This window comes from Pipra filicauda, unplaced genomic scaffold (genome assembly GCF_003945595.2).
Source record: "Pipra filicauda isolate LSUMZ 115617 unplaced genomic scaffold, ASM394559v2 scaffold324_size1259732_pilon, whole genome shotgun sequence".
Taxonomy (NCBI): domain Eukaryota; kingdom Metazoa; phylum Chordata; class Aves; order Passeriformes; family Pipridae; genus Pipra; species Pipra filicauda.
The window spans coordinates 185,984-199,114 of record NW_024104448.1 but is presented as its reverse complement, the minus strand read 5'-3'; the positions used below and the strand labels follow the sequence as shown (position 1 = coordinate 199,114).

Genomic DNA, 13,131 nt, shown 5'->3' with positions numbered 1-13,131 from the left:
CACAGGAGAATAAAATGCTAAAATTCTGATATGGTAATTGTCAGAGTTCTAATAAAAATCCACAGCTTTCAAAATCTGATTACTAGTTAAAGGCAAAAAATTTGAAAGTGTATTGAGAAACTGAATACAGAGAAATGGGTGTAAAGTACAATCAAAGGAGGAAACCATAGAAATTGAAGATGCCAAAGAAGCAATTGAGACAAAATGATACATAGAAATGCATGGTGGAAATAAAGGATTTGTGATGGAGAACTACTTTTTTCCCAGGGTCAGGGAACTGGTATTTAACTGCAATGACCTGTAAATGATTCAGTGCAGACTATTGGACTATGCAATAGAAGTTGTACAATCCTCCCAAGCTCTGAGTCCTAATGCCTGGCAACTCAAACCTCTTCAAATTATTTACCTGGGTGCCTAGTTCTGCAATTTGTACAAAGATGCTGCTTAGTTTTGGTCAGCCTAATTTCATAAGAAATGGTGTTAACCAGGAAGCATCCACTACAAGTAAGATGTCGCAGTGTTTATTTGACATTGAGGTCAAATAAGGATGCAATCTGATCAACACTTTTTGACATTGACATTGTTTCATAATGAGAATAGCGAAGGGGGGCGCAGTACGTGTTTTTTTCCCCTCCCTATTACAAACCACTTGTGCCTGCCATGTGCTCCGCAAAATGGCATGATGAGGATTTTGAGAATTAGTGATGTGATTCTTCACTGCAGTCTCAGAATATTCAGCTTCTTGTTTATGAGAGTTACAGAGAAAAGTTTTTCAAAGAGCATTTTTAGATAAACTGAAGTGGGACTTCAACATGAGCTGTCCAGAGAAGGGCAATGCAGCTGGTGAAGGGTCTGGGGCACAACTCTGATGAGGAGCGGCTGAAGGAGCTGGGGGGCTCAGCCTGGAGAAACAGAGGCTCGGGGGAACTTTACTGCTCTCATCTACTCCCTGACAGGAGAGTGGAGCCAGGTGGGGGTCGGGCTCTGCTCCCAGGGAACCTGGGACAGAACAAGACGACAGTCTTAAGCTGTGCCAGGGGAGGTTTAGGTTGGACATTAGGAAGAATTTCTTCTCAGGAAGGGTGATCAGACATTGGAATGGGCTGCCCGGGGAGGTGTTGGAGTCATGGTCCCTGGAAGATGTTTAAAGAAACAATGGACGTGGCACTGAGTGCCAAGACCTGGTTGACAAGGTGGCGTTCGGTCATAGGTTGGACTCGATGACCTCAAAGGTCTTTTCCAACCTAACTGATTTTGTAGATATCGACATTTTCCAATTGCTCACCAGCCTCGGAGCCAGGTGAGTGGGTGCGTTTATTAATTAACGCCACAGCAGCGAGAGCTACAAAGAAGTATTCACTCAATTAGAAGAACGAGTGATGACAACAGCTTCACCCCCGCACGGCTCCGGGCCCGGGCGGGTCACGGCGGCGGGCGGAGCGGCAGGGCCGGGCCCGGGGCCGGAGAGGCCCGGGGCGAAGGTGGCGATCGCCGAGGCAGCATCGCTGCGGGTGTCGCGGGAGCTGCGCTGGCTGGCGGCCGAAGTCGGGCGGCGTAAAGAGCCGCAGGAGCCGCTCTGCCCCGGCAGCGCCAGCCCCGAGCGGCAGCGGCTGCGGGCCGAGAACGACAGGCTGCGCTACCGCCTCCTGCTCCTGCGCCACGGCTCGGCGGCCGAGCGGGGCCGGCCGGCGCCGGTGCAGGCCGGGGCCGCTCGGAGTGGGGGGGCGAGCAGTGGACTACGGGCTGGCCGGGCCTCTGCGGGGAGAGACGGGACAGGGGCACTCACGGCGCCGAACCGCCCGTCCCCAGCCCGCGGGGGTCGCGGTGCTCCGCGGGTGGGAGCCGGTCGCGGTGTCTGCCCGCAGCACTGAGCAGTGGACCTGCCTTTGCGCGTGCATCATAGAATCAGAGAATGGCTTGAGTTGAGAAAGACCCTAAAGATCAGTCCTGTTGTTCCAACTCCCTGCCGTGGGCAGCAACACCTTCCACCAGACCAGGTTGCTCAGAGCCCCATCTGACCCGGCCTTGAACGCAGCCAGGGATGTGGCATCCACATTTTCTCTGGGTGAACCTGTGCCAGATATGACACCACTGAAAGTTGTCACTGTTCAGTATGCCAGTGTGATCTCCCACGGTTTCGCTGGGGAGATTTTTGCCGGTGATAGTTGTAGTAGTGCCACTGAGCAGTTTTGCTGTGTCTGCAGAACATCAAAAAAATGCAGTTTAGATGGGTCATAAGTGCTAAGGACATAACTTATTCCCCTGTAATTACCTTTTTAGCCCAATATTGTACTGGTCTGGTTTGTTTCAACGATTGCTGGGAAAAGTCTTAAAGGCATAGTAGGGGTATACTTTGTATTATCACTGCTTTCAGAAAGTCTCCAGTGCAAGTCCAATTGATGCAGTGAATCAAAATAAAAGAGGAAAAGAAAAAAGAAGGTAAATCTGTGAAACAACATCAGAATGATGTAAATGGTTATTTTAGGGTACATAATAATAGAAGAAGTGGTGTTTGATCAGGTTCAGAAATACTTTGTGTATTTTGAAATCCCAGTTTTTGGGGAAAAGGTTTGCTATAGCAGAGAGAAAAAAAATATTATTTAGGAGCTTCACCTTGTGTTAGTAGGGTTAACTTACACATTCTTAGATCTCTACTTTTTATGTAAGAAAAGGATTGGGGTTATTTGGAAATAAAGGTCATAATTCTGTGGTGCCTAAAGAGAGCGAAGGTTCATGAGCAGTTAAACAGCGTGATGGCTGAAAGGACGTTGGCAGCACTAGCTGTATTATAATAGAGCTTAATATCTAGAGTAACCTTCACGTGAACTATCTTGTTTGAATCTGATGCTTTGAATGGACTGGCAGAAATGAGGGCTCACTGGAGTGATCCAGATTTCTCTAGGACATATGCCAAATGCAAATTCTGGGGCAGGAATATAGGCTGCTTTCTGAGGTCAAACTTGCAAAGCCATTTAGGCCCAGATTGATGAAAGTGCATGGAAAATTGGAAAGCTACTATAAAGTAGTCAGAAGGTTGGATGGGACTATCCTTTGTATAATTATGTAAAAATGGTTTACTGCATTTTGGTATAAATTCTAGTACAGTGAAATCTGGTCAAAGTTGGGACCTCTGGGGATGCACCAACAGTGTGAATCCTTTTATTCTATTTCTCTCACAAATATGTATGTGCATAATCTAATTTATTTGTTACAGCTACAGTGTGTGCCAAGCTTCACAGAAGACACACTGAAGCTTTATGGAGCACTGAAAAAAGAACATGATGCTTTGCTAGGTCACAGAGGAGCCAACCAGAGCAAATCTATCAAAATTACTCTGACAGATGGGAAAATGGCTGAAGGGGAATCTTGTGGGGAAAACCACACCATTTCAGTTAGCTGTAGGACTTCGGTAACCTGCAGATTCAAGGAGTTGTACTTTTGCAGTGATAAAACTGTTACTATCATTTGTCTCTTACCTTGTTGTGTAAAATATATGTCATGGTCAGTGGATGATGACTCTTAAATTGGTTCATTTGGAAAGCATTGAACCTTCAGCTTAATGCATAATAAACAGCTGGTTGAGGTTACTGTTCTGAGTGATGCTTGAGGTTCTGTGCTAGGATCATAATGCTTGCTTCCAATTAAAAAGTAAATCAGTCAGACTGCTAGGAATTAATAGAGACATTGGAAGTTTTGTGAGTTACCAGATACAGTAGAACTTATTGTAAGAAGCAGTCTTTCCTCCAGATCCCCGGCACTGAAAACCATTAAATGAAACTTCTCAAGACCTTAAGGTTCTTTACCTTTAAAGTGGAAAAGTGTTTAAGACCACCACAGAAACAAAAATTTAAGGTATTCAGGTGCTACGAGATGTGGCTGTGGTCTCATGGGGTTTAGAAACCTAAGGTCTTTTACAAGTCTGAACCTAAATGTTCAGGTCTCTTGTCGTCCGTTCTGGTTTTTTAGTCAAGTGTTGGCTTCAAATGCTGTCATAGCCAAAGCGGATGGTGAACTGTGGGACCTGTATTGTCCACTGGAGGGAGATTGTACTCTGAAGCTGCTGACCTTTGATAAAGAAGAAGCAAAAGCTGTGAGTAAACACTCTCTGGTTTCTGCTTGATTAGATGAACTAATGACATAAAATTGATTGCAGCATTAGGTTTTAAAATCTTGACATAAAAAACCCCACACAAAACTATTCAAGTAATGTATTTCCCATGATTCAGCAAAGAAGGTGAGATACTAAGTGCCTATTATCTGAGAGTAAATAAAATCTTAGGGTTCTTTTCATCTTTCTCTTTTACATAAACAGGTTATTTCTCAAATGAGATCATACAGAACACCTTGATTTGTATGCTAACTTGAAATAGTTTGATGTCTTCTAAGATATGTTCTGTGGTTTGACAGTGCATTTGAAGATCAGACAGTGAAAGCAAAGTAAGGCTGTCTTGCTGTTTTCTAAAAATTGTCCAACATTAGATTTGAGTCATAAATAAAGTCTACACCTCCTTTTACTGGCACTGTTTATCAGAACCTTAAGCAGTCGTATCTTAGTCAATTAAACTATGAATATACTTAGCAACACACCCAAGATTTTTTATTTTTTAATGAGATTCAGTCTGAAGCTTATGTTTATGTATTAGAATTAGACTTCAGTTTTGTCAAAGAATTATTCATATGATTAAGCTTGTTTGAGGTATTTCAGAAGCCTGTAAAGGCTTTATCTTGTAGCGGTGGCTCTGAATTAGTCCAAATTAACAGGAACTTAGAACATGAGACTGGTATTGATCTACTGGGTTGTTGGCTCCCCTCTGCTGACGTTTCAGGTAATGTACTTTGCAGACCTATTAATAAAGGTACTGAATGTGAACCGTGGAAACTTAATTGGCTACATTGTTTTAGATCTGATTAGTGTTGCATAGACTTTTGACTGACTGGAAACTAACTTATAAATTAACAAGGTACAGTAAGTACTAAGTTGATGGAATAGCGCACAGGTATAATCATCACCTTTCAGACTACAGTATGGTGGGCTTTTAGTGCTACATCTGCCATTGTATTAATCATTTAGAGTACTTCAAAGTGAGAACAGAAAATTGTTTTACTTCTCTTAAAATTTAAACAACTGGAACCAGTCTACTTCCCATCTGCAGATATACTTATGGTTTGATTTTTTTTCCTTTTTAGTTACACAATGCCACTGACCCCATGGCTTGCTCACCTGACTTTTATTTGCAGGTTTATTGACATTCAAGTGCTCACATTCTTGGAGAGGCCATGGAAGGATATTTTGGGGGCTGCTTATGCTATGGACCATCAACTGAGAATGGATTTTATTTTGACATATATATTGAAGGTAGGTACAATTTCAGTGTCTTAGAACTTTAATACTCTGTATTGAATCTCAGTACTAGAATTATTTTGTTCTGTCAAGTTTCTGCATGTTAAAAGTAAAATAGTGTCTCTAATATGATTGGAAGCTGACAGGTTAGTCTTCTATGTAGGCACATAAATTGAGTGTGTATGTACATTTAAATTCAGGAGCACTGTTCAGACACCTGCTCTGTAAGACTTGCAGCTGTTCGATGTTCTGCGGAAAAAATGTGGTGTTTGGGTAAAACTTCATGAACTTCTGGAGAGACAAAGGAGATGGTTTCCTTGAAGAATCCTGGGAGTTTGGTTTCCAAGTGCCACAGTCACTTGTAGAGAAGGCACATATGCTTATAACTTGTATAGGTGTTTACTACTTTTCTAATCACTGTGCACACCTTTACAATTCTGTTTTTTCCTTGTTTATCTTTCTGTAGTCAGGGAGAATACTGAATCTGCATCAGCCCATAAACAGACTCCTGCAACTGGGTTAAGCTTTTTTCCCCCTATTTTTTTTCTTAAATCATACATATACTTCGACCTGTAGGTCTTGCAGACATTTAATCATGTCAAAGACTGTTCTAGGAATGATTGCAGTGGGTTTGTTTGAGGTGGCATTATTTGCGTTTCTGAGTTTGGTGTCTGAAAATACAACTGATTGGAAGAAGCTAAGAAAATACTGGGACAAATCACAACAACACATTTTACAGTTTCCAATTAGACCACTAGAAAGTGGTTATTTCAAAAAATGGAAATATCAAAATAATTAATTTATATTTCTTTTGCCTGTGTCTTTTTGTTTAGAGGTGTATCTAGTACTGAACTCCCACTACTAGAGAACCGCTGTAAAAATATCATAAAAGAGAAACAGGCTTTTGAAAGGCTGGAAGTCAACAAGGAGACCCTGTTAGACATGTTTAAGGTAAATCTTTTGAGTAGCTGTGGTTGTGGTACAATGATCTTTTAAAATGTAACTTTTATAAAATGCTGCATGTGACTGAGTCATCAGAACTGTACCTGTCTAGTAAAACAAAGAAAAAGAATACCATCCCTTTCCCCCTCTGTTTCCTCTCAAGTGTTCAGAATGTTTTCAAGCACTAATAAAAACAATTTTGTATTACACAAAAATACCTCAGGCTCAATGAGATGACAAATAAGTACACAAAAGGCACTCATTCCTTCTGGCTCACTTGCAGAGACAGGTCAAAAAAGACTTTTGCTATAGCCCCCTGTTTTATACAGTGAATATTGCCAGTCTCACTATGCTGTGTAATTGCCTTTTGCAATGCTTTGAGGTGTTCAGGTGGTAATCACCATCAGGGGATTTAAGATGTTTTTGTCTCTTTCCTCTCTTGTTTTGCAACTCTTCTGAAGGATGTTGAACTGCTGAGTACAAACTTTTAACTTAGTTGTGTCTTTTACCAATGCACTTGCATTATTAATACAGATTTTAAAAAGAGAATTTTGTTAGCCATTTTATTGATGTTTCTGACTTTTCATGTTTCCACACACAGTATAACAACTTTTAACTGTCACATCCCTAATGAGAAGATGAAGACACCAACTACCACAATATACAGGTAAAGAAATATGTTTCTAAGATATTGTATTTTTATAGTTAGTTTATTTAAATTGAGACAGGAATAAATTGGTTTTTTGTTTTAGGTTTTTTTTATTTTTATTCTTCTGGATCCCTTTCCCCACCCACGACGTGGGGGAGCCCAGTTCTAGTTCCATCTCCATCTGAAGAACCATTCCGACGTCTTGAGGGACGGGGAAAGGGGACTCCAGCGACAGGGTTTGTCAGGCCCCGAGCCTGGAGGCGAGAGGTGCCCTCCCCTCCCCCCATGTGGCCCCATGGCAGGCACAGAGACAGCACACCGGCGTGGAGAGGAGGCAAGAGGGCGTTAATTGTTGGGAAGGGGTTTATAAAGCTTTTAGGAGGGTCAAAGGGGAACCAATCACAAGTTCAGGGTCACACAGAAAAAAACCATCAGGTAAAGGGTCAACAGCCAATAGGAAGGGGTTAACAAAGGACCAATGAGAAACACCTCAGGACACCTTCCCAGGACACCTTGTGTGGGAGACAATAGCTTCACAGGGGGTGTCTGGGAGAGGGAGACAGTGACACTGCAGAAAATACAAAAAGCCATTTTGAAACATATTTAAACCAATTTCTCATCAGATTCACTGCTACATATTCTAACTTCCAAATTCTTGTGTGATTGGGACTTAGGTTTGCAATTAATATTGCTACTTTTGTAAAACGAGGTATTTTCTTTCTCTGCTGGGACAGATTAGGTCTCAATTTGTGGACAAATGGCAAATCCAGTTTTTATTCATTCCCTCTCATTTCAGTAAACTGATTAAAATAAGTTACCACCCCAGACATTGGATTGGTGCATAGTGGGTAACACTAACTCTCAGCTTATTGGGGGGTGAGGAACCTGCTTATTTAGTTGCTCATTCCAATCAGTTGGTTGGAAAATAGCAAAACCATTTTCCTGTTTGATATGCATAGTTTGAAATTTCCTGGTTGGCTTTAACAAAGTTCACATATGGAACTATATGAGTTGGTGAGTGTGTTATGATGGTCTTGATAATAGATCAGCTGTGCTGAGCATTTACTGAGAGAATATTTCACTTCAGGTAGAAGGCACAGTTACATTTATGGAGCACTGAATGTGCTGCACATTGCATATTCATATTTACTACCGTGGTGGAATGTGTCAAGCACGAACTTGTGCACCATTAGTGACTGTATTGAGAAAATGTTGGAGTATTTGGAAATGAACACTTTTTTTCTTTTGGCATATAGATATGGTCCACTGATTAATCTCTGCAGGGTGAGACACATTGGAAAATTAAGGCCCTTAAAATAGTTAGGGTAAATTGAAATTAACTGTGCATTGAAATTGAAGTAAACAATGGTACAGTTGATTTATTTGTGTATTTATTTCTCCAGAGCTGATTATGCTAGGGTTCTTTGTATTGTTTTCTTTGTTTACTCTGAAAATAGTCCTTCATTTCTTTCTGAACTCCCATTTTACAAGTAGAACTGCAGACTTTAATCATTCATCTGCGTCCAAGGTTTACTGATTCTTGACTATTACAATAGTACATCAGTGAAAGTTAACAGCATCTTTTTTTGTCAGAGTATTAGTGTACTAACATGCATGTTTAGACTGATGAAGAGCACAGCAAGAATACTGTAGCTTGTAGTGACTAGATTAGCTATGGAACCAATTGTCCCATGCCCCGTAGAGAAGTGCAGTGCCTAAGCCCATGTGGCAGTGCTGTTCCAGGACCTCTGACCAGCACTGCACCTCATAGTACGAGTGTCCTGGTTTGAGACTGTACTTGCTGTCACATCTGCGTGTGTGTGCGTGGGGGTGCACGCTCTGTTCTGCAGCAAATGAACCTCCAAGTGTTTATTGGGTCAGAATATACTACTTTGACCTTGTCAGATGGTATCTTTCAGGTACAGGAGGTAAAATGGCAGATCTGCAAGTGCTGCTGTTAAAAGATGGTATTGCTGACAGGAAAGGCAAAGACAGGGTTTGCAGAGGCCTTTGTTTTTGTGGTATAGTTTAAGTTACTCACAGATGCCAATTTTGGTAACCATATTAGACCAATACCTCATTGGAATGTTCATCATAGTTGCTTTTGCTGGCTTCCTAACTGAAGTGTGTAGAACTCTGAATTCCAGGGATTATGTGTTAGATTGTCAAAACAACTAAGAATTAACTGTGAGAGTTAGGTTTGTTGTGTCTTTCGTGTTTCTCTACTGCAGTATGTTTTGAACGTGCTTTGAACTGCTTTTCTAGCTGCTATAATATGAAGTAATAAAACATGCCATGATGTGAGTTGAAACAAGGTACCTAAGTAGAATAAAAATATTACTTGACCAGTCACTTCTGTTTGTCTTCTGTATTAGTATGCTGACTAAAAGGCACTGCAAGTATCTTTGTTATAAACAAACGCTCAAAGACTGCATACAAATCTCTTCCCAAGGAAAGAAATAATACTGTTTGAATGTGTTAATGCTTATCTCTCCTTTCCGTGATATTATATAATATTATCTTAAAGTTTGGGGTTTGTGTATCAGAGGTCCTCTGATATGGGAACTCTGCAGAGAATATATAGAATATCCTTTCCTTATAACAAAATGATGAAGGAATGTGAAAAAATCCAGGAAGAAGCCAGGAACTGGGATCATAGGAAAACTGGAAAGGTACACTATTCCATTTTTTACTTATTTTATGCTTCTATAATAGAATTCATTCTCTTTCCTTGTTTTTTAGTTTTGGTTTGCTTGTTTTTTCCATTTTTGACAGTTTGAATGAGAGCCAGTTCTGTATGCTTCTTGGTGTTGCTTATGTTTTGAAATTTTAGTTCTGCAAACTCAATGCTGGGCTCCCGCAAGTGAACAGCAGCCCTTTCCCCCCAGGAAAGAAAGCCTGGAGCCTCGAGCTCTCAGGTGCAGATGATGGGCCTCCCAGGGCACTCCGTGGGCAGCAAGACCTTTCTGTCCTGGCCCCTTCTGTCTGGGAGAAATCTTTGTCCATATTCAATTTGGGGAGGTGGCCTGGCAATTTTGGAGCTGGGCTCCTGCCTGCAGACAACAGCCCTTTCCCCTATGAAAGAAAGCCTGGAGCCTCAGGCTCTCAGGTGCAGATGATGGGCCTTCCAGGGCACTCCACAGCGTGACAGACTGAAATGGCTTAAACACTCTCAAAATCATAGAAAGATTTCTTGGCAAACTGTAAGGAAGCAACTGCCTGTCTGCGACCACTGAAGCGCCCCCCTCCTAAATGACCTTCCTGACTGGAATTTGGACTGTGACAGGGACTTCAGGTAAGGCTATTGTCTAATCATCTCAGGTCTGAGGAGAAGTAAACAAGGCTCATCGGGTGGTGGAAGAGAAGGGTTTTGGGGGTGTGATGGCAAAATCCTTCTACACCCAGCAGGAGTAATCCCCTCCTTGCTCCAGGAAGACCACATATACACGGGACATTCACGTAATAGGCAGTTGAGCAGGGGTCATAAACCATTAAAGACCCCCAAAGACCCCCATGTCTCATTCCTGAGGTCTTCCTCCACTACAGAACTGCACGTGATGCAACAAATCCAGAGCCTGTCGCAAGAGACTGCAAAGCTTCCTCCCTCCCAGGGCAGGTGCCTAGGCATCTCCTGGACATGTATTAATCCACTGCACTCCATGTTTTGCTAGGCCCTCCCCACTAAGACCAGAAGAACAGGACTCCATGGGATGCCATCGGGTTCCATGGAGTGGTGATAAATTTTCTATTTTAATCTCCCTCTGTCACTCTCTTCCCCCCACTCCTTTTTCCTGTTTCTTTCTATGTCTCTTTCTCTGCCTTTACTGTTAAATAAAATCCATACTGATGATTTTGGCATATGGTATCATTTGCACCTTAATTCAGGCACAGGCATTTCTAATAATTTTTAATAGCCAGATCGTAACACAAGGGCAGCAAGACCTTTCTGTCCTGGCCCCTTTTTGTCCGTATTCAATTTTGGGAGGCAGACTGGCAATTTTGGAGCTGGGTACCTGCCAGCAAACAACAGCCCTTTCCCCAGGAAAGAAAGCATGGAGCCTGAGGCTCTCAGGTGCAGATCATGGGTCTCCAAGGGCACTCTGTGGGCAGCAAGACCTTTCTGTCCTGGCAGATTTTGTCCCAGACAAATTTTCTCACAGACAAATCCAGTTACTTGCAGACAAAAGGTGTTTCAGGAAGTGGCCTGAAATGGAGAGGAACCTCCCAATTCAAACCCTTAAAATGATCAAAAATTAGGAGTTTTCTTCAATTTAAACCTTAAAATGAGGAGAAAGGGAGTGGGGGGGGTGTTACCTCAAATTAAAGCAATAAAATGACAAATAAGTGGGTTCTCCCCTCAATTTAAACCCCTAAAATATTGGAGTAAGAGGGCTTTCCCTCATTTTAATTACCTCAAATGATTGAAAAAGGGGGATTTCCCCTCAGTTTCAAGTCTTCTGTATAAGGGACAACAGGGATTCACCCTCAATTTAAACCTTACAGTGATGAAAAGGGGGGGTTTGCCCTCAATTTCAAACCCATAAAATGGCATCGTAAAGGTTTTACCCTTCCATTGCAACCAGAAAATAATGGAAAATGGGGATTCCCTGTCAATTGATACCCATAAAATCATGAAAAAGGTTGGGTTTCCTTCAGTTGATACTCTTAAATTTGCGGGGACCCACTGTGGGGTCACCGAGGTGGGTCTTTCACAGCCTAAAATGGACAATGCATCACGGGCCAAGGCATTCCCAGCAGGACTGGACACTCCTGGCCAAGGCGACCAGTCCAAGGAATTTGGACCGGTGACAGTCTGGGGGGCATTTTAAGTTGGCTACTTGCGGATTTTGTTGTCCAGAAACTCCAGTTCTTTTTGGCACCTCTTGCTGAAATGTTTCCCTGCTGGGGAAGAGGTCAATTAGTCTTTTTAATGGCCCAATTGCCAGAGGTAGGGGAAAAACTCTCAGCATTCCCTACACCCCCGTCACTCCCACATCCACCTGTGGCCAGGGGGCAATGGGCAGGAGCCTGCCCTGGATGGGCTTGAGGGATGGTGCTAAGCCCACTATTGCCAAAGTGAAGGATTCTGGCATTGTCCCTTGGCCAAGATCTATCAGCAAAAGGCAGAAAAAAGGGCAAAGGCTTGAGGAAACTCTGCTGCCATCTGATGAATACTTCTCTCCAGTTTCCTGGCCTTGCAGCTGGTAAGGCCTGACAATCCGTCACAGGGAGAACTCAGTACACGGCCAGAGAGGCAATGCCAATATCTTAAAGAAAGTTGAAAAAAGGAAAAGCTGATGTCTTTTGTTTCAAAGTTATTTCAAGTTCTTACCAACAAACAAACATTTGCTGTTGATTTTTGTTGGGTGAATAGTGAGTGGTGGGCACAGGTCAGGTCACTAATGCTGATGGGAAGGAGGCTCTCTGGGGCAAGACCAACTGATCTCCCAAGTTCAGTTCCTGCCCAAGGAATGATTTGCACAGGAGAAAACCTCTTTCTTGAAGAGATTTAGTTCCCTCTAATGATAACATTTGCCTAGCCTGTTCCATGTGGAAGTAAAAGTCCCCTTTTTAATAGCTAAAATCACAGGGAAAATTCCTGGCTGGTTCCAGCAGTGAGCTTCCTGCCATGCTTCCCTCCCATACTTAGGGATTTGTCAGGAGCAGCAGTTGCGGGGGACTTTTACTTAAAAATAAAACCGAAACAAACAAAGAGAAAAAGAAAATTAAAAATAATTAAAAAAAGAAAAATAATTAAAAAATAAAAGAAAATAAAAAATAATTTAAAGAAAATAAAGAAAATTTAAAAAAATTAAACCCAAGAAAACTAAAAAGGAAATAAAATTAAAATTGAAATAAAAGAGGAAAAACCTTTTTTTGGGGACCCCCTTTACTCTCTCCCCATGCCCTCCAAACCCTAAATTGGAGGTCACTCCTAAAATGGGAGTGGGAACCCAAAAATTGGAGGGGGGACCCCCAAAATGGGGGGAATACCCCTAAGGCCTGAAAAATTGGAGGAGAAGCCCTAAAAATAGGTGGGGACCACAAAAGTGGATGAGGACCCCCAGAAAAAGGAGGCGGGAGCCCCAGAAGTGGGAGAGGGGACAACAAAACATGGGTGGGTGTCATAGGTTTGAAAAGAGATTTTGGAATTTTTTCCCAATGCTCCCCCTCCCCCCCCCCCCCCCCCCCGCGATCC

The 13,131-nt window shown here is 42.4% G+C and overlaps 1 protein-coding gene and 1 long non-coding RNA gene across 2 annotated transcripts; both read left to right on the top strand.

Annotated features, from left to right (window-relative positions):
* The first annotated feature begins 1,379 nt into the window (after positions 1 to 1,379).
* LOC113998105 (translation initiation factor IF-2-like) lies at positions 1,380 to 2,083 on the top strand. Its single transcript, XM_027740483.2, has one exon. It carries the CDS (start codon positions 1,380 to 1,382, stop codon positions 1,869 to 1,871), a length of 492 nt encoding a protein of 163 aa, XP_027596284.1. The 3' UTR covers positions 1,872 to 2,083.
* An 18-nt stretch (positions 2,084 to 2,101) lies between these two features.
* LOC113998109 lies at positions 2,102 to 7,074 on the top strand. Its single transcript, XR_005564469.1, has 5 exons — positions 2,102 to 4,090; positions 5,239 to 5,356; positions 6,175 to 6,292; positions 6,885 to 6,950; positions 7,036 to 7,074. It is a non-coding gene; the product is annotated as an uncharacterized LOC113998109 (long non-coding RNA).
* Positions 7,075 to 13,131: the final 6,057 nt, after the last annotated feature.

Excerpts from the sequence above, each read along its gene's own strand:
- LOC113998105 (XM_027740483.2), top strand. The coding sequence starts at position 1,380 with ATGACAACAGCTTCACCCCCGCACGGCTCCGGGCCCGGGCGGGTCACG.